General features: G+C 45.3%; 2 gene segments (V, D, J or C); both read right to left on the minus strand.

The window, feature by feature from the left end:
- Positions 1–9,314, minus strand: part of LOC120406472 — a 169,801-nt gene extending 160,487 nt beyond the window's left edge. The window contains 1 exon segment of the V gene segment in view: positions 9,222–9,314. Coding sequence covers positions 9,222–9,270 — 49 coding nt within the window.
- A 7,978-nt stretch (positions 9,315–17,292) lies between these two features.
- On the minus strand, positions 17,293–18,053 carry LOC120406870. The segment is given in 2 exon segments: positions 17,293–17,669; positions 17,886–18,053. Coding segments are annotated over 2 exon segments (459 nt in total).
- Between the last annotated feature and the right edge of the window lie 3,929 nt (positions 18,054–21,982).

Here is a 21,982-nt window from a genome sequence, read left to right on the forward strand (position 1 = left end):
TATCACTGTGAGAGGGGCGCTGTAGCCACTCTGCTGACAGTAATAATCTCCAGCATCATCGGCTTCAACTCTACTGATGGTGAGAGTGAAATCGGTGCCAGACCCACTGCCACTGAACCGGGCTGGGATCCCAGATGGGCGGCTGCTAGCCCTGTAGATAAGAAGCTTTGGAGTTTGACCAGATTTCTGTTGGTACCAGTGTGCATAGATATCAATGCTTGAACTGGCCTGGCATTTCATAGTTACTGTTTCCCCCACGGACACGGATAGAGATTCTGGAATCTGAGTCATCACGATCTGCCCACTTGAACCTAAATGGAAAATTGGTGGTGGTAATAAGAGCAGCAAGGGATAATTGGCCAATGACATAACATCTGAGTCAAAGCTTTACACTGAAGCACATCTTACATTGAAATGTAACAAGTGGTGTTTAATCAAAAATCAGGCCAGCAAGTAAGAATGAATTAAAAAAAAATCCAGCATTTCCTGCATTTTAATACATTGGTTAATAGCCCTGTAGACTCTTGTGCTGCTTCTTACCATGAACCCAGAGAACCAGCAGCCAGAGAAAGTGACTCTGTGAGATCATCTTGGCAGGCGATAGCTGGAAATGCTTCTCACTGAGCCTTGTAAGGGAAAGCGAAAGTTTATAAGTTCTCAGCAGCTCACAGGGGAAATGTCACACGTGTGAATATGCAAAATGTATGGAAATGTTCTGTGCTTTACTTCCAGGCAGAGATTTACAGTGACTGCAGGTGGGTTCTATGTTTCATGCTGCGTGTGCTCAGTCTCATAAGAGACGGGCATGAGCCAGAACACTGGTCTGATACCCTCTACTGCTTAGAGGATCCAGATCCTGTTCTGAACTTCTCAACTTGGGCCCCGCTCTAGTTATAATTAGTTGTAATATCTTTGTGATTCAGATACTCCTCTACCCAGGATGGGGCTTCGGTGACATCAAAGTGTAACAGGGATGAGTTGCAGGGACTAAAGTTGTTTTGGAAACCAGCTGAGGTCACATTTGACCCTTGCTCAGTTTTAAGCAGGTGCTTCCACAGTTTCTCTCCCTGGGTCATCAAGGGAGCAGTGGATTTGAACACATGGAACAACCACTGAGAAGGTAGAATGATTTTATTTTCACCTGCCTTCATTAGGGCCCTGCAAACATTCAGCTCCCCTGCCACACCCTTTTTCTTCCACAAAACATGACAGTGAATCCCTCGGTGTTCCCATTGGTGTATTTTTCTGCAAAGCCTGGCACGGAAGGAAATGTGCTTTGCGGCACCTAGTTTAAATGTGTGATTTGCCATGTGTGATCTCATCATCATGGTGACTACTGTTCAGTTATTAATTTTAGAACATATGATAGAGAGTGACATCTTCCGGTATTCTTCATCTGTCAATAGCCTTGAAAAGTCACCTTGATGCTTTGATTAGTTTCATTTAATTCTAATTATTTTTTAGAAGCTTTCCATACAGAATGATCCAAAGGACTCATTGAAATTAATGGAGAGTTTAAAGTTCTACTCTGACTGTGTTTGGACAGAACAAAGTCATGTAGTTGAAGAAAGGATTGGAAGCAGATAGTTGGTGTGGTTTGTGATATAACCGAAGTCTGTTCTGTCTCTGACACCTGGGCCTCCACAGAGGAGACAAAAGAGAGGGCAACTCAGAGGGATACTTAACCCCTTGCAGGGATGGAGAAGAAAAAAATGGAGAGTGGGGAATATTCTACCTGTAACCACTTGTGTGCTCTTGAGAGACAATACACATAATGTTAATGTTCCTCCACCTGCAGCCATACAGGTTCAGATACATCTACTGCCATAGACAGACCAGAGATGGGTCTGGTAAATACTTGGATGGGAGGCTGCTGAGTTGCTACAGGAAGGGGTGTTGATGGTTTAGCAGGAGACCCTCCTCCCTCTGAGCCTGTAGTGAACCCCATGATCTCCGGTGGCATTAGGTGAGCTGCACTGCAGAGAGCAGTCATTTGGATGAGACCCCAGCCTAGACCCCATTTAGGGTCTACAGCTACCCCATGGTAAGTTTTGCAATAATAGGGATGAACATTAGCATGTGTATTGTGGAAGAATAGACCTATCAAATACTCCCTGTAGTTCTAATGGGATACAATAATCTTGAGATCCAATTGTAGAGTATTGCTCCTGCCACCCCACTGGAGCTGAGCTTCAGCAGAGTGTGATCTGATCGCTGTATTTGTTTCTTTGATTCTTTGGGGATGTTGGGTGCTGTATAAAATGTCAGGTGTATTTTGAGTTACTTCCTCTTTTTCATTTGCATTAAATGATAAAATTCACCATCTTGGTCACAACTGTGACAAACAAGCACCGTGCGTGCTCTGTGCACAGGGAGGTTTTTGTAATGGTCTGTATCACTGTGATAGGGAAGCTGTTGCGTTGCTGACAGTAATAATCTCCAGCGTCTTGCACATCAGCGTTGCTGATTGTGAGAGTGAAATCAGTGCCAGACCCACTGCCACTGAACCGGGCTGGGATTCCAGAGTAACGGTTGGTAGAATCATAGATAAGGAGCTTAGGTGCTTGTCCTGGTTTCTGTTGGTGCCAGTCTAAGTTGTTGCTAATGCTGGTACTGGCTTTGCAGTTGATGGTGACTCGCTCTCCAGGAGACACTGACATGGATTCTGGAGTCTGAGTCAAAACAGTTTGGCCATAGGACTCTGGATATGGAAAGCAAATTCATGGAATCAAGACATGTTATTAAAAGTAATTAAAGCTTGGTATTTAAATGTATTTTTCATTTAAGAATTTAGATTTCAAAATAAGTACTGCAGTATTATTTTAAGCTTAGCTAGTATTTTATTGCCTATGAAGTCTGTTCCTTGTTGATAAAATGCTCACCCTGAATCCAAAGCACTAGTATCCAGAGAAGCTGGGTCTGTGAGAGCATCTTGATATATCTCCGTGGGGAATGCTGAACAGCTCACCAGACAGTGCAAACAGGACCGTTTATGAATGCTCAGCAGCCCAGCCAGGGAACATCCTTCCTGAGTGAATATGCAAATGACCCATTCATATAAATGTGCTGCATTTTAGTTCCAAGGGCATTTCCTGTTACTCTTGTATGGTGTTGATCTCTGTAACCTGGTGATAGTGACTTATGAGGTAAACTTGCAACAGTGATGGTTTTATGAATGGAATAACAGAAGGTGCCCTATGGAGAGGGAACCAGGAATGTTGTATGTGACCTTGTATGTAAACAGTTAATACTTCCCAGCCATTTTAGAGCAGTTTTCAGATCCATTTACCTCCCTTTGTTGTTCTCCGCCATAAAAATATGAATAGATATCCTTTACTTTACAAACTATGCTTGTTTGACGTTTGTCTTTGTAAAACTGCTGCTTCTGCTTGATTCAGATGTATTGCCGCAGGCAGGCAGGGTACTGCAGTAGAGTCCAGACGGATTTCTTTCACAAGGGCTCTGCTATTGGCCACTTATGGAAAGCTGACCTCAGAATTTCTGGAACTGATAGTGTGTATTGCTGTCCTAACCCCCATCACCATTGCTTCAGTCTGAGTCCCCAAAGCACTTACTGTGTGGGACTTTCTGATGAATGTTTCCACGTGTATCAGTCCAGATACACTATTTCATGTCCCGGACAAACAAAAAATGACTTCAAATTACAGTTGCTCATTCATTCCCCTGCCTACACACCAGCTGTGAAGGAAAGCTGGAGCTAAAACCTTAAGGGCCTGATCTCAAAGCTCATTGAAGTCTGTGGGAGACTTTCCTCTGACTCCAGTGGGCTTTGGGTCAAGCCCATAATTCATAAAGCTGTGGAGACGCTTAGTGAAGATTGTCAATGAACATGAATTCTCATTAGCTGATGGTTAATTAGTAGGTGCCCTAACTGAACAGAGACTCTGTGGAACACTTGTGTATTCACTGCGAATTAGAGCCCTTTGATGATCTTTGGAGATCCTCAGTTTGCCATGGATTACAATTCAGTGGCTCTTGTGGACGCCCCATTGACGATGTGTCTGTGACTGCTTCTGTGTGAACTAGGGCTGTGCTGCAATTCAGCTGTCAGATCCTGATATTTGGCTACTTCCCAGTAACTCTTCCAGCATCTGTCTGAAGAGGATGGTTAGGAGGAGGCACCTGCCTGTCCCTGGGATAGCTGTGGCATGGCCAGTGTGGTCACTGTCTTTCACTTCTTTCTCCTGGCCTGACCTTGTGGTACCCCAGCCTGCATTGGAGAAGGAAGGGAATTTACAAGAAGGCTCCACTTTTTGGTCTGACCCTGTGACACCAGCTTCTTCTTGTTCTCCAGGCTCTCCTCCTTGTGGGCTGTTTTTTTCACACCCTTTCCCAGCTGTTCATCTGTTATCTGCCTCTCCAGTAACTAACCAGCTACTTGCTCCTGCATGAACCCAAGAACCCTGGAACACGGTAGCTTGTTGGAGAGTCTGTAGTGGGTCCGATCCTACACCCATAGACGTCAACGGAAATACTGCTGTTAACTTCACGGGGCCTAGGATCGGGCTCTAAGACAGATTTTTCAAAAGAACTCAGCTCCCATTTAGGCATCTAAGTATTGGCTATGCAGCTGCTTCTATTAAGCCAGGTATGGCCAGATTTCCATCCAACTTGCTGAGCTCTGTGGATCATTTAGTTTGTGCCTAAATAGGAGATGATCTCTTTGGAAATAACTGGCCCATATGTATTAATTACTATCATTCTTATTTGTATTGCTGTTGTGCCTAAGGGCTTCTGAGATGGATCCATTATGCTAGGTGCTGCACAAGCGTTGAATTTTCTTGTTCCTCCCTCTTGGATTTTTTCTTTTAAAGGGATCGCTCTGCCTTTATCAACAAACTTACTTAACAGAGCCATGTAGCCCTAGGTTTTCCCTGAGCTCTCTGCATGGACAGTGGAAATGACAGTGGAAGGAGTTTGCTGCATTGTTGTGGTAGACAGCGATTTCCTAACTTCCTGTTTCTTGTTTGTTATGAAATCTGTGAAGCTGACTGTCCTCATGCAGCTGTGAGAAATATTCAGCACGGCACATTCAGACAGGGAGGTTTTTGTATTGGGCTGTATCACTGTGAGAGGCCAGCTGTTATACTGCTGGCAGTAATAATCTCCAGCATCTTCAGCTTCAGCCCTGCTGATCGTGAGAGTGAAATCAGTGCCTGACCCACTGCCACTGAACCGGGCTGGGACGCCTGACTGCAGGGTGGTTGCACCATAGATAAGGAGCTTAGGAGCTTGTCCTGATTTCTGTTGGTACCAGGCTAAGACATTGCTAACGCTTTCACTGGCTCTGCATTTGATAGTGACTGTGTCTCCTGGGGATACCGATAGAGATTCTGGAGTCTGAGTCAGTATTTTCTGCCCAATGGAATCTAGAAGTAAAAAGGAAATGGAGGAATTTGTAACATGTTAATCAGAGTTCTAGCTTTATTTTGCAACACATTTTTAATCTGATATCTTATTAAACAGCCTTAAATAAAATATATTATCTGTTACAACAATGAATAGATTATATTTACATAGTCACTGATGTTATTGTTCATTAAAGCTGAGTCTATTGTTTTTTCTTACCCTGAATCCAAAAAACTAGTATCCAGAGAAGCTGAGTGTGGAAGATCATTGTGGCAGTTCTGAGCCAGCAATGCTAATCAGGTCACTGAGCAGTGCAAACAGCTCCATTTATATGAGCTGAGCAGGGCAGGAGGGGAGGCTCGCTCATGTGTGAATTTGCAAAAGGAACAAGCCATGTAAATTCACTTCATGTGAGTGGTGGGGGCAGGATTCTGAACATGTGTGTGTCTGGTTTATAAGACTGGAGTAGCAAGATGGTGCAGGGGACACCATATGTGCTGCAGCTAGATACAAGTAGCTAAACCATTCACTCATTTTCTAGAAGGTTTTTAACAGCAGTTTGAAGAGCCCAGTCTGTTTTCTTTTTCTAGTTTAGTTTTTCTCCTGCCACATGAAAATATAATTGAATTACCCAGTATTTCCTTCTGCGGGAGATAACTGAGCAGATACCTTGTAATTACCCTTGGCAAGTAAGGACTTTCCCTTCACGCTGAGCCAGCACAATACAGCAAAGTAGTAACAGGATCTATAGCTCTGGAAAGAAACCCTGGGAAGAGTGACACTACTGCATGTCACAGCTGGGCTCACCCTGTGTTCCTGGCCAGCATACTCAGCCCAGGCACTGAGGTGTGTTTCAGAACCTCGCCCTGTGTCCATTGTGGGTGAGAAAGGGATCTGGGCAGAAACTAGAATGGGGAGAGATTTTGAGTCACTGGGAGTCTCTTGTATTGCAGGCCTTGAACACCACTGGTCCCACTGATGCGCCTGGTGTGTCTTTTGGCTGGAAGGGAGCAGAGGCTGTGCAACTGATGCTGAACTTTAATAATTGAAATTTGAATTCTATGTGAATAAGGCCACCCAGCCTGCTGCATGCCTAAAAAAGGCTTTTACATTAGAGGTTAAATGTTAATGGTGCACAATGTTGCTATGTGCATTTTGGTATTTAGGTAAATAGTAAATACAACCCAAATAGTGGCTTTTATTTTTAGCGTAAATAATAATAATAAACTGTAATAACTGTATTTTATTTTATTTTTTATTCCTCCCTATAGAATTGATCAGTTAATGATTTAATAATTAATTTTGTTTTTTTGTTTTAAGATTTTCTTTCTTGCTCTTTTATGCTGTTTTTTTCCTAAGCACATGGAGGTTTTTTTTTTTTTTTCATCATATCATTCCCTTCTGTGGTTTGTGAAAAAATCTCTCTCTCTCTGTTGTCATCACTAGCTCCTGTAGCTCCTGTTTAAGCTTGATCCCAAATAGACTGGCTGCACCTTGATTACCTTCTCTCAGCAAGGCCCTCCCAGGGTACTGAGTGTGTGGTGTGGTGATTTACTGCCCTGCCAACAACCTGCCCCCCCAACCAACCAACAACAAAAAAAAAAAACCATGCTGTGGCTGATAATGCAGCAGGGCCCCCTCCTATGGGAATGGTGGGGATGGGTTGCTGCAGATGTGCTTCAACACCTGTAAGGGGCACCAAATCAATTGTCCTTCATCATGACCTCATCTTTACCTCCATGGTACCCTATTCTGCAAAGAGCAGCTCAGCTAGACATATGTGGCTAAAGGCATCTTTCGTGTAACTACAATGAAGTGAGCAGAGTTGACTCAGGGATGGATTTGACCTATATTGTGCCAGAGGTTTTGATCTTTATTGTGTGATTTCCTTTGGTTGGCTCTAAGCTGCTGTCACGTGCCTCCTTGGGCATTTAGATAATGAGGAGATGGTTGCTGGTGAGGGTACAGGGGAGATGAGGGTAATTACAGCTCCAGCTCTGTTAGGAATCCCATAGGCCAGAATTTTCAGAGGGGTGAGATGGGAGCAGCAGGGCTGGTGGGTGCTCAGGGTTGGCTGAGCTGGTTTCTGCAGGGTTTTCAGTGGGGTAGAGCTCAGTGTGGGCTGAATGGTGGCTTTGGAAATACAAGGTGACCCCACCCAGTGCAGGCTGATGGGGTCTAACACACTGTGGCCGGTGTGGTTTGTAAGAGGATGCACCACACCCTTCAGACAACACAGGAGAGCTCTGTAGAGTCTCAGGCCTTCCACTAGTACAGAAACACAGACAGGAATCATCCAGACCGACAGCACAGAATTAAGTGGGATGATTCCAGCCTTGACTCCCTTTCTTACCACAGTTCAGTTGTTACTCTCAAATAACAGGTTCTTGCTCAGAGTGTGTGAGACTCAGTTTTTGTTTGTGAAAGTGATTGATGGTTTATAGCTGATTGTAACCTAGGCAGGGGCGGCTTTAGGCACCAGCAAAACAAGCTGGTGCCTAGGGCCCCAGCCCATCCTGCCGCTGCCGGACCTGCCGCAGTCATGCCTGCGGGAGGCAGGCATGACTGCGGGACCAGCGGTCCTCTGCAGTCATGCCTGAACCTAGGTGAACTTTGTTCACACAGCTGTCACCAAGTCCTGGCTTTACGGATCTGTCCGGCTTTGACTCCTCGAACAACCTGTCCTGGTTGAATTGGTTCCTCTCCCGCATCACTGGCTGTGCTGAGCTCCCTGCTCTGGCCATGCAGATATAGGTTCTAGTACCATGTGCTGTCCTAGCTGGACCAGGAATGGGTCTGGTAAGTAACTGAATGGGAGACTGTCTGGGAAACTGGAAATGGTGCTGATGGTTTATCAGGAGGCACTCATCCCTCTGGGTCTGTACTGAATCCACAATCTCCTGTGTTATGAGGGAGCTACACTGCAGGGGCTGGTCTTTTGGATGAGATACCAAACTAGAGCCAGGATCACTTGGGGTCTTCAGACATCCCAAGGCAAGTTTTGCAATAGCAGGGCTGAGGATTAGTACCAGTGTTGTGGAAGAATATAAATGCGGCCCTATGAAACTACTCCTGGAAGTTCTAATGGCATACAGTGAACTTTGGATTCAAATACCTGGTGCTACTCCTTCCACCCCCATGGAGCTGGGTTTCAGTGGAGGGTGAACTTAGCCCTGCATTTTGTTTGTTGATGACTTTGGCATCGTTGCTGCTATAAAAGTGTCAGGTGTATTTTGAGTTACTTCCTGTGTTTTATTTGCATGAAATCATAAAATTCACCCTTCTGGTCGCAGCTGTAACAAATGATAAGCATCAGCTCTCTCTGTTTACAGGGAGGTTTTTGTAATGGTCTGTATCACTGTGAGAGGGAAGCTCTGGCGTTGCTGACAGTAATAATCTCCAGCATCTTCAGCTTCAATGCTGCTGATTGTGAGAGTGAAATCAGTCCCAGACCCACTGCCGCTGAACCGGTCTGGGATCCCAGAGACACGGTTGGTAGAATCATAGATAAGGAGCTTAGGTGCTTGTCCTGATTTCTGTTGGTACCAGGCTAAGTAGTTGCTAATGCTGGTACTGGCTTTGCAGTTGATGGTGACTCTCTGTCCAGGCGACACTGACAGGGATTCTGGTGTCTGAGTCAAAACAATTTGGCCATAGGTCTCTGGATATGAAAAGAAAATTCAGGCAGTCATGGAATTTTATTAAAAGTAATTAAAACTGGATATTTAAATACATTTTAATTGAATCATTTATTTAACACTAGTTTGCAAAATAAGTAACATAGTATTATTTTAAACCCAACTTGCATTTTATTGCCTATGAAGTCTGTTCCCTGTTGATGTAATGCTCACCCTGAATCCAAAGCACTAGTATCCAGAGAAGCTGGGCCTGTGAGAGCATCTTGACAGGTCTCCGTGGGGAATGCTGAACAGCTCACCAGGCAGTGCAAATGGGACCATTTATGAACTCTCAGCAGCCCAGCCAGGGAACGTCCCTCCTGAGTGAACATGCAAATGACCCGTTTATATAAATGTGCCGTGTTTTAGTTACGGGGCATTTCCTGTTACTCTTGTGAGTGTTGGTCTCTGTAACTTGGTGATAGCGATGTACGAGGTAAAAATGCAAGACTGGAGGTTTAATAAATGGAACAATAGAAGGTGCTCTATGGAGAGGGCACCAGAAATATTGTATGTGACCTGGAATTTTATCAGTTAACATCTTCCAGCCATTTTTACAGCATTTTTCGTATCCGTTTACCTCAATTTACCTTTGCGTTATTCTCCCTGCCATGAAAATATTCTTGGATTCTCCCCAGTGTCCTTGCCCCAGGAGATAGTTGGGCCCATGTCCTGTCTAGATTCTTTTTACAGTAAGGCCCTTCGTTCGAGACAGATTGTTGCTGGTGCCTCCCTGGGTGTGCAAGGATGGGGGTGTGCTAGGAGCCCTCCCATACAGGGGCTAGACACATTGCTGTCCTTGGGGATGTATAACCACCCCAGAAGTGACTGTGAGCCAGGATCTCCACCCCCTGAACCAGCCATGGAGATGGCCAGCTGTGGAAGGGAGGGTGTGTGCAGCGCCCACTTCTGGAGCAGAACAGCAGCTGCATTCCCCCTGCTTGCCAAGTGGCTCAGAAAAACATTGAGTAATTCCTTGTGAAGCTGCTTCTTTTTGGCCTTGCTCCCAGTGCAGACCTGTGCAGACTGGCTTGTGTGAGCCCTTTCTTTGGAGAAAGCAGGATAGAGTGTAGACCCCACTAGAGAGTGGGGATCTTTGTCCCCTCCAGTGACTCTGTAAGAGATTTGTGTTCCTGAGTCCCATTATGCCATAAACATGCTTAACTCCCTTTGATTTCAGTGGGAGTTAGGAATGTAAATAGCTTTGCGGATCTTGATCTAAGAGCATAAATCATGTGTGAAAATGAGGCTAAGGAACCTAAGTCAGTTAGATGTTGGAAAACTGAGAGAAACCACACCTAACTATCCTTAAAAATCTGAGCTCCAGTGCTCTGGTAAAGTCACAGCTGAGAACAGTAATCCTCTAGGTCCCCACATAGTTTCAGCTTGATAAAAATTCTCTTTCTGTTTTGAACGGTTGCTTTGCGCTCTAACGGATGCATCACCCAGTCGAAGATGCCTGATGATATTGCAGCCGTTTCTTAAGTTTGTTGAGAGCTTTGAAATCCGTGGCTGAAAGATGCTACAATATTGTCTGTAGAGATCAGTTATTAACTATCATAAGAATGTCCTGTTTTTGTTTGGCATGAAAGTTTGATATCTCTCTGCCTCACTCTCATTTACTATTTTTTTAAAATTTCATGCTTATATTACAGACAGTACCATCCAATGGCTCCAGTCAGGGCCCATTATGCTTGGTGCTGTACAACCAGAGAGGAAAACACAGTCCCTTCCCTGAGGAGTTTACACACTAAGGACCTGATCCTGCCAACCCCTGCAGACATATGTCACTTTACTGATGTGAGCAGTTCCATTGACATCAATGGGAGAAGTCCTGTGAATGACATGATGTGTGTGAGTAAGGGTTTGCAGGTCTAGGTCTATTTAATTACCAGATGCAACAAGTAAATATTTGGAAATTACAATAGGAGAGTAATAGGGGAGAGAAGCCAAAGATAACAGTGAAAAGCTTGTGCAGTTACACAGGCTGACAGGCATGGCACACTCTGTGTAGCACCGGAAGGTTTTTGCATTGGCCTGTGTCACTGGGAGAGGCCGGTCATTGTACAGCTCATAATAATAATCTCCAGCATCATAAGCTTCAACACTGCTGAGAGTGAGAGTGTAATCAGTGTGTCCATTGCCAGCACCACTAGAACTGAATCACGCTGGGAGCCTAGAGGCCAGGGTAAGAGCACTATGAATGAGCAGCTCAGGAGATTCTTCTGGTTGTTTTTGGTATGAGGCTAAGTTCTTGCTAGGCTCACCCTGGCTTTGCAGTTGATAGTGGCTGTGTCCCCTGGAAACACTGACAGATTCTGGAGTCTGAGTCAGCACCTTCTGTCCAACGGAATCTAGATATAGAGAAAAGAGAGGCAGAGATAGGATGGGGTAAGCAGGATGATGGACAATTATTCAAAGATTTACACTGAAAAACTGTTATAATTTCACTTAAAGAGTAGAAATTAATTTACAATACAATAGATTTAATACATGAATGCAGTGATTGTTACATTTGTATCATTTCTAACCTTGAAGCCAGACACCAAATAGCATCCAGGAAGGGGAGTCAGTGACTCTGCCTTGCTTATCTATTACTGGAAATGCTTGTCAATAAGCACAATTTCCAGTGAGTGAAATTCAACACATTTATAAGTGCTCAGAAAAGGAAAATCACTCTAGTGTGAATATACAAAAGTGTAAAATGCTGGAGGTCAACAGGATAATACACCCAGGAGAACTGTTCTGAAATATTTGAATTCTCTGTTTGATGCTGCCGTTGCGTGTTATAACTATTCATAGTTACTCACTATTCTGGTGTTCGAGTGCTCAGACTGAGGCTTACATGGCATAAGGTGCGTACGGTGGTGGATTTATTATTTAATGAGGTGACGTAGCAGAGCAGGATGCAGATGTCCATTCATTTCCCAATTTCCATAGGTTTAAACACAAGCCCGTCTAGAACTATTTTTAGGGTCAAGTTTTGACCTGTTACTCACACAGTGAGCAGTTATTCTCATAGATAATGCCATTCATTTCACTGGGACTGCTTGTGTGAGTGCTTAGCTGTGGGGATAAGGGGCTCCCAGTCTGGCTTTAAAGCTGTTTTTTTTTTCAATATTGTTCTCAGGAAAGCACAGTCACTCATTCATTCTCCTTCCTCTTGAATCAGATTGTACCGGTGAATCCCTCAGAGTCCAAATGGCCTGTTTGGCCTGAAAACTCCAGTTCTGCAATGTTGTGTCATAATACTGCCACCTACTGGCCAATGGAAGAGTTGCCCGCAGAATTTAGGGCATGAACAGCCTGCAGGAGCAGATGTTGGAGCGTTCCCCAGGGAGTGTGGTGCTACACGGCCTGATGCTTTTTTACCTTCTCATATCTGTGTCCGCTTTTCACCCCCCGGTCACATGTTACAAGCTGTGCTTGATGTTGTGGAGCCAGTTTTCAAACATGAAGCCTTTCAGACTATGGCAGTACGGCCAGGCCTGGCGATATTTACACCACGGCCAGAGTTTAGGCCAGGGCAGCATTTGTATTGTGTGATCACTGTAATCCTACACCAGGGGACCTGTATAGTGTATAGATAGCACATGGGCCTTAATAAGGAAGGATGGGCTTGTTATTAAAGTACTGGATTGGTGGTTAAGAAATAAATGTTCAGTTCCTGGCTCTGCCATAGTCTCCCTGTGCAACACGGGACAAGTCGTCAATCTTTCTGTGTCTCAGTTCCTCATTTGTTACATGGGGAACCCAGACCACCCAGTGAATAGTTTTAGGGCCCTACCAAATTCTCGGCCATGAAAAACACGTCACGGACTGTGAAATCTTGTCTTTTGTGTAATTTTACCCTATACTATACAGATTTCACGGGGGAGACCCTCGTTTCTCAGACTGGGCGTCCTGACCCAAAAGGGGGCTAGAGGAGGGTTGCAAGATTCTTGTAGGGTTGTCACGGTATTGCCACCCTTACGTCTGCGCTGCCTTCAGAGCTGGGCGGTCAGACAGCGGCAGTTGTTGGCCAGGCGCCCAGCTCTGAAGGCAGCGCCCCACCAGCAGCAGCGCAGAAGTAAGGGTGGCAATACCATGCCATGCCACCGTTACTTGTGCGCTGCTGCCTTCAGAGCTGGGCACCCAGAGAGTGGTGGCTGCTGGCCGAGGGCCCAGCTCTGCAGGCAGCAGCACAGGAGTAGGGGTGGCAATACCATACCGTAATTCTGTGCTGCCAGTCTCCAACTGCCCAGCTCTGAAGGCAGCACCGCTGCCAGTAGCAGTGCAGAAGTAAGGGTAGAAGTTTTGCAACCCCCCCTACACTAACCTTGTGACAACCCCATTTTGGGTCAGGACTCCTACAATTACAATACTGTGAAATTTCAGATTTAAATATCCAAAATCATCACATTTACAATTTTTAAAATCCCATGACCATGAAATTGACCAAAATGTACCGTGAATTTGGTAGGGCCCTACCCATCATACAGACGTTGCCTGGCACTCTTGGATTAGGTCCCCCGGGAGTGCAACTTCATTGCGCAGTATAGTTGAGGAAGCAGCACCATGGGGAGCCTGTCAAGCACTGCTGCTCATGCTGGTATGCAGCCATGAAATCTTTCAGGAGCACAGGTGGTGAGACTGCAGGAATTGGGCTCTCTCTGCCTCTTTCATACAGCCCCCGACTCACTAACAGCCTCCTGAACCAGTGTCAGTTGCACATCAAGGGCTAGGTTTACCAGGATATTTTGGCTGCTCTGGTGATGCAAACTGGCTGGTGTATTCTGCCTTCTTTGGTGTACAAGTAAAAGAACATATTAGGCAGGTTCTATAGACGGTGCTATTCAGGAGATCAGACAAGATCATCACGATTATCCCTTCTGGTCCTAAAAAAATCTATTATTTTAAATAACATAAAATGAAGACATAAGGTAGATATTACCTCTCTGCATATCATTAGTACTGTTGTACAGTGACATTCTCTTTGGGTTTGTGTTAGTGCTCATGTGTGACATTTTTACAGAGAGAGAGAGTGTGAATGTGTGTGTGTGTCTGTGTGTGTGTGTAGGTTGTTTGGGTACCTTAGCAATATTTTTTTTTAAACTTTAAAGTGCTTAGGGTATTTTTTAAAGTATAAGTGTAATTCATTCTGAATTTCCTTGGTTTTCCAATGCTTGGTTTTGGGATAAGTACAACATCCTTGTAATATTGTTACTCTTAGAGTTAAGGTTGTCAGTACTTCTCAACAACCCATTTAATGTAGTTATTGTCTGGGAATTTCTATGTTTGTTTTTATAAATATATATAAAAAAAGTAAGATGGTGCTAATGTGGAGAGTATATATTGGAAATTTAGGATAAAATCCATTACAGGGATGTTGTCATTACCGAAATTAATTTCAAGCATCATAAATCCAGAAAATTCACAAAGAAGGTTGGATTTCTAAAAACGATGGAACTAATTAGAAATACCAATGTGAGATTTCACCAATGACTCTCAGCTCTTGCTGTAACCAACTTCCCTGCATAGCTAAGCTCTCAGGATGGCAATACAGTGCTAGAGTTTTGGATTATGTAAGTGGATATGAGACGTTTTCCTTCTAGTTGTCTTTTGGCAGAACATCTGAAAACTTGACTGTGGTGCTACTTGGCCGTGGTGTACTAGTGTCTATTACACTGCACACTTCATAGAGCAGGGAGGTTTTTGTATTGGTCTGTATCACTGTGTGAGAGGGGTGCTGTAAATCTTCTGACAGTAATAATCTCCAGCATCATCAGCTTCAACCCTGCTGATTGTGAATGTGAAATCAGTGCCTGATCCACTGCCGCTGAACCGGTCTGGGATGCCTGTGGGACGGCTGCTGGCATAATAGATAAGAAGCTTGGGAGCCTGTCCAAGTTTCTGTTGGTACCAAGCGACGTAGTTGCTAATGCTTGTGCTGGCTTTGCATTTGATAGTGACGGTCTCTCCCACAGACACTGAGAGAGATTCTGGAGTCTGAGTCAAGACAATCTGCCCACCGGAACCTGGAGAGAGAAATAAAAATTGGCCGGGTTGGGTAAGTGAGACATTAAAAGGCTTGTAAACTCAAGAGTGGAAGTGAACTAGAAAATACCCCAGGAACTAGTATTTCAACAGACAAACCACTGGCATTTTGGATGGTTTGTCTCATTCCTTATTAACTCTTTGAACGTTGTCTGTATCCTACCCTGAATCCAGAAAAGCAGCAGCCAGAGAAGGGGAGTCTTTGAGATCATCTTGCTTCTGTGTGGCTGGAAATGTTTGTCAGTGAAGCATGTCATGGAAATGGAAACATTTATGTGTTCAGCAGCTCAGTGAGGGACCATCAACCATGTGTGAATATGCAAAAAGAGCCCAATTATGTAAATGACCAGATGTTAATGCCAGGGAGGAGCTTTGAGCTGTCGGATTGATGATTTCAGTCTGTCATTGGCTGCATCAGCTATCACATATTTGCATGGTTCCCAGGGTAAAGCAGCCAGAGTTAGCTTTACAAGCAGAGGGGGTAAGAACAGCTGTTTGATTAATGAAGAGTAACCGAGCCGACTGCAGATTGAAACACAAGTAAGAAGAGCTAAAATCATCCAGTCATTGTGTGGGCGGTGTAAATCCAATCAGCTGAGTTTGTTTGAATTTATTCATTTTATAACACTTTTTCCTTTCATTTAAGGGCCAGGTTTCTAAGGAAGCAGCACTAACAGGGGCTCCGTGCGTCTCTGCAGCGGCACCGGTGGCTGCATGCATTTTGCATCTCCAGAATGACGGCTCATCTAGAAGGCTTGAAGGGTGCACACGGGCAGGATGAAAATGAGGTCTGGGAAGAGCACACTCAAGGTCTAAGCATGCTCAGATATTGGGTGTATGCACAGTGCTGAAAAGTTGAAGAGTGGCATCAGTGTGCCAGGCTCCGTCATTGCCCATTGTGTCAGTGCCCCATTCCCTTGACCTCTGTCACCTGGAAGGTGCCCAGGCCTGAGAGCCACAGGGGGTTGTGTGACTATAGCAGGGGAACTCCAGACCTCTCTCCCTTCAGTCTTGTTTACGCCACTCTGCCAGCTGCTGCTTGTATTGGGTGGGTGTGGCCAGCCCAGCAGCCCCCAGGAAGCTGACTGAACACCTCCGCCATCAGCTCCTGCGGGCTTCTGCTAGCCAGACCCATGCACTCCATGCTATTCTGGAACAGGTGGTGAGCACCCAGCTGTGTGGCCACCCCCTGCCCTGTCCGTTCGGGCACAGTGCTTCTCTGGTGCATCCACAACCAGCCTCTGCCGCATCCCAACCCTGTTGAAAATCCTGTGTGTGCCTATTAACTGCTTATGTCTCAGGGTTCGTGTGCATTTGGGGATTTGCTCCCACACAGGCCTTTCAGAATCTGGATACTCTGCAAACAGGCACCTGATCTTAACACAGCCATTTACAAATTCCTAAGTTAGTACAGTTTTCCTAGATTAATATTGACTGAGACTTTCCTAGTGGAATTTTATTGAAGATCTATTCCAATGAAAGGAGATACCCGGGCCATTTTAGGAATGTATTTATAAAAACAGAGCAGGTTGAAATTTTTCTGCTGGGACAGCTTTACTTCAGAAAATGTGGATTTGACAAAATCTAAACATCCTCTGGGAACACATCAATTATGTTGAATTATGTTGTTCAGGGGAAAATGATCACAGTGATTCATTTTAATAATTTCCTTTGAATGTGCTTCAAGTGTTTTAATTTTGTAATCATTTTGACGTATTATATTTTATATTTATAGCATGAAGGTCAATAGATGAAGTTTAAATCAAAATGAAACGTTGCTTTTGAAAATTTTCATATCACGGGAAATTTCGAAATTTCAAATGGTCATGCTGATTCACAACAAGCCCCTCTCCACCTTCTCTAAATTTGGAATTTCTCACAATATGAGAATTCCTGTTTCTGATCAGCTCTCGTAATGGAATTAAGTCAGTTTCTTATGCGACATAAACATTCTAGGCTGAAAGATAGAAGGTGTAACAGCTGTTTGGAATGATTTATCCTGAAACACAAGTGAGTGTGCCCAGTGCACTGGGATACAAGATTGGAATAAAGCAGAGAAAACTGTAGTGAGCCTCAGGCCCCTGTGTGTATTCTAGTATCTATGTGATTATTCAAACACTTTAGCTCTTTCAGTTTTCTCTTTTCCACTGTATGTTCACAGATGGAAAATGTTACCCTCTTCTTTTGCGTTTGACAGAACATGTGAAAACTAGACAGTTGTATCTGGAGGAAGCAGTAACTGCAATGCACACTGCAAAGAGGTTTTTGTATTGGTCTGTATCACTGTGAGAGGGTAGCTGTTACTCTGCTGGCAGTAATAATCTCCAGCATCTTCAGCTTCAACGTTGCTGATTGTGAATGTGAAATCAGTGCCAGACCCGCTGCCACTGAACCAGGCTGGGACCCCCGACTGGAGGTTGGTGGCGTAGTAGATAAGAAGTTTGGGAGCTTGTCCAGGTTTCTGTTGGTACCAGTTTATGTAACTGCCAATGCTCGTATTGGCTTTGCAGTTGATAGAGACTCTCCCTCCCACTGGCACTGCCAGAGATTCCGGAGACTGAGTCATCACAATTTGCCCGGAGGAGTCTGGATAAAGAGAAAAGGTGGGAAGGGAATGAACAGTGATACAATGCTGGATATGACACGTGTTCAAACACTGAAACACAGTCGGAATTCTCCAGTGTGAATGTATACTAAATACAACACTAGAATATTAATTAAATAAGTCTGAATGGCAGCATTTCTTATCTTCTGTCACACTGATGTTTGACATTTTACTATTTTTATTTATTGATTTCTTACCCTGAATCCAGAGAACCAGCAGCCAGAGAAGGGGTGTGCGTACGATCATCTTGCCTGACCGTGGTTGGAAATGCTTGTTCATAAGAGAACAGTGGAAAATGAAATGTTTATATGTGTTCAGCAGAGCAGTGAGGACACCTCCTTCCTATGCAAAATGCATGTAAATTTACTGCCCTTTAGTTTCAATATAGCATTACGAAATATTCATACTTGGTTTATTTCCTGCTACTCTTCTATATTACAGTGATGTTGTTTATTTCCTAGTTTCAGATGGTATATATACAGATGTCTTTGCAGATCTTACATATATTTGAGCAGATCTGACATGTCTCTCCTAAATATTCACTCTGGATGTGCCACCAGTGTCTGAGCATGAGCCTTCATTTCAGCCCTATTCATCTGCAAACACTCTGGATGTCACTGATTTCATGTCCTAGGAAGGCACCTTGTCCTTCTTAGACAAAGCAGTGATTCCCAAATGGCTGGCCTCCCCATCAGAGTATTCTCCCCAAAATCACCTCCATGGTGTGTCTATCAGCCAGAGAGCACTCGCTTGGACCTTGTTTACAGATGTACTAGTGAACACCTACATAAGACACCTACATACGAATGACCATATGGGGTCAGACCAACTGTCCATCCAGCCCAGTATCTTGTCTTCCGACAGAGACCAGTGCCGGGGCGGGGATCGATCTAAGATATGCATCTTCAGCTACGTGAATAGCGTTGCTGAAGTCGAAGTATCTTAGATCGATTTACCTCTCGTCCTCATGGCACGGGATCAACATCCGCGGCTCCCCCTGTCGACTCCGGTACCCCGAGAAATCGATCGCTACCCGCCGATACGGCGGGTAGTCCAAACGTACCCTGTGAGGCACAGCGGCTTAGTGACCCACCCATGATCAGCCACTAGCAGAGCCAGGATTAGAACCCAGCTCTTTTGACTCACAGTTGTTCCATTAGCCACATGATATGCTCCTCTCCTGGGTTTCCATTTGTGGGCTCTTGGAAACAGAAGAGAGACTCTTAATTAGTAATGTGTAATGGCTGACTCTGAGACAGCACATGGGTAGAGAGCCACAAAATGTATCCTGTGGCCGCCTGACATGGTGGGGCTGGCCATGGCACAAGGACTGGAGTTTGAGAGGGAGAGACCAGGTTCACAGGATGTGATGTGAGCCAGGTGCTCGCTTCTCCGCTGTGTGGTGGTTTCCTCACCTATATATGTTCAGCAGTTCCTAATTGTTGAATGATGAGAGGAACTGGAGACAGGGGCTTTTTAGTGAGATCAGGGGTTCGGGAAAGCAAACAGAGGCCAGTCTGCTAAGGGACAAACTAGCCTCTGCATGTAACACTGACCTCTCAGAGTGTTTAACAAAGGTCTCTTTCCTACAGCTCTGCCTGCCTGCCGCATCACATACTGCCAATGAGCATTAATAGCAGGGGATCCTGCTTTGTGGTCAAGTACCTACAGAGTTCACCTGGCTTCACCAAATAATCCTGGCCCTCTAAGTGCCTCCCAGGATCCTGCCTGTTCATTGTTAGGCAGAGATGTTGTAGCGATATGGCACAACTATCCTGTGGTCCAGTGAATCATAGAATATCAGGGTTGGAAGGGACCTCAAGAGATCATCTAGTCCAACCCCCTGCTCAAAGCAGGACAAATCCCCAGTTTTGTTGGTTTTTTTAACCCCAGTTCCCTAAATGGCCCCATCAAGGATTGGGCTCACAACCCTGGGTATGGCAGGCCAATGCGCAAACTGCTGAGCTGTCCCTCCCCGCAGTGATTCTATCACAGGCCCTGCCTAGGCTGTTACACAGCTCCACAGCTGTTGTCCCATCGGATAGTACATTCACTTCTGAAATTGCTCTGTTAGACTAAGATCTCCCTGTTCTAGGAATAGTGTGGGCTTATTAGTGTGAGTGGGTGTGTGGGTCTGCAGCTGTGCTGAGTGGGTTCAGTTGTAAGGAAATCCCTGCAGAAAATGAGTTGATGCAGGGGCTGGGATCTAGGTCTCTGCTTTGATTCAGGCAACCAGCAACCCTCATTGATTGTTTAAAGGGAAAATTACATGCATGCCACAAGGGAAGCTATGTCTCGTCAATAAGGGATCCGAGCTTTCACTGATAAGCGTGTGATTTGTTTGTTGTCAGTTACATAGTGAAAATAATTAGTGACAATAGGGGTGTTGCTGACCAGAGTTTGTGGGACGGGCATCCCCAAAGACTGGCCATAATGGCCCTTTCCTGACCCACATTTTTTTTCACCAACGGAAGAGAGACAGAACCTTGGAGAAGGTCCATTCACCTTGGCCAGAGACAAGAGAAATGTGCTCTCTCTTGCTGTGAAGTTTGAGTCCCTCACAGCGTCAGTGCCATGGACATTATTGCAAAAGAGGAACTGGAGTAGTTCTTAGGAAAGAGAGCAAATCACACTGTTCCAACCCCCGATGCTTTGGGAGCAGCTTCTTTTCTCACCAGACACCATTAATATAATATTATCCTGCTGAGTTAATGTCAGACTAACTCTAGCCTATTGATGGACTGAAATCTCTGGTCTTGCAGTCCCGTCTTTCTAGTGCCATCTAGTGGCTGGTGCCAGAATTCCTCACAGTTTAATCCATCAAAGGACGGCCCAAGCACATATTAGTGCATTCCCGTGGAGAGTGCTGTATTGTACGGTCATCTTTATAGTGATGCCTGTGTCCTCTTTTAGTTCTCTACTTGTACATTTCAATATGCAATTGATACTGTGGGGCCAGTTTTCCACCCCGGAGATGTGTGGGTCCAAATGCCACAGGCTGATGCTTGATTTGGATTTAGGCTCATGGAAAGGGGAATTTATGCTTCCATGTGTTGATACAAGCACACACACGTGCAATTTGGGAGTCTAACCGAGGCCCCGTTGTTTTCAAATGAGGTCTCTTAATTTGGGCCAGGACATGTCTGGAGCTGTCTTGCCCTAACCCTTGTACGCTCCTTTTGTGTGTGTGTGTGTGAGGCCCCATCACAGCTGAAGCCCTTCTGAGGGGAAAGAGGAATCTGGGTTAGAAGAGCCACAGGGGAGCCCCTTTGAAGAGCACTTCACATTCAGCCAGGCCCAGCCTTGTCCCCTCATTTCAACGCCAGAGCTGAAGGGGTAGGAGGAGTGGGAGGATGTGAGCCCCATAGAACAGGGGTGTGTCAGTAACTGCATCACCTTTCTAACCTCAGCTTGGCTGATTCAGCAAGATCAGGTAGCATTATAATGGCTCTAATAATTTCCAGTATAATCTGGCTGATTTGTATGTAAATCTTTTTAAATATAAGCAAACCAATCAATACTGACATTTATGGGAACATGATAGATATGGGGGAATATACATAACCAGCAGAAATGGACTGAAAAACTAAAGGAATGATAGAAGTTGTGTCCGGAGGTGGGGGGGGGGGGTGGCAAGTGGGGAAATTTGCCCCAGACCCTGGGCCCCAGAAGGGCCCCCACAAGAGTTTTTCGGGGGCCCTGGAGCGGGGTCCTTCACTTGCTCCGAGGCCCTGGACAAGTCTTGTGGGGCCCGGGCCCCCAGAGCTTCTGCTCCGGGTCTTCAGTGGCGGGGGGGGGGGAGTCCTTCTGCCCCGGGGTGGAAGGACCCCCCGCCGCTGAATTACCGCCGAAGCGGGACCCGCTGTCGAAGTGCCGGGTCTTCGGTGGTAATTCAGCGGCAGGGGGCCCCCGCCGTGTCTTCTTGGCACTTCGGCGGCGGGTCCTGGAGCGGAAGGACCCCCCACCGCTGATATACTGCCGTAGCGGGGGCCCCCCGACGCCAAAGACCCCAGGCCCCCTGAATCCTCTGGGCTGCCCTGGGAACATTTAGTTTGTGCCCAAATAGGAGACGATCTCTCTGGAAACACTGGCCCATATTTGTTAATTATTATCATTGTTATTTGCATTGCTGTTGTGCCTAAGGGCTCCTGTGATGGATCCATTATGCTAGGTGCTGCACAAGCGTCGCTTTTCTCGTTCCTCCCTCTTGCATTTTTTCTTTTAAAAGGATCGCTCTGCCTTTATTAACAAACTTACTTAACAGAGCCATGTAGCCCTAGGTTTTCCCTGAGCT

Source organism: Mauremys reevesii, linkage group 5, assembly GCF_016161935.1.
Source record: "Mauremys reevesii isolate NIE-2019 linkage group 5, ASM1616193v1, whole genome shotgun sequence".
In the NCBI taxonomy this organism is placed as follows: domain Eukaryota; kingdom Metazoa; phylum Chordata; order Testudines; family Geoemydidae; genus Mauremys; species Mauremys reevesii.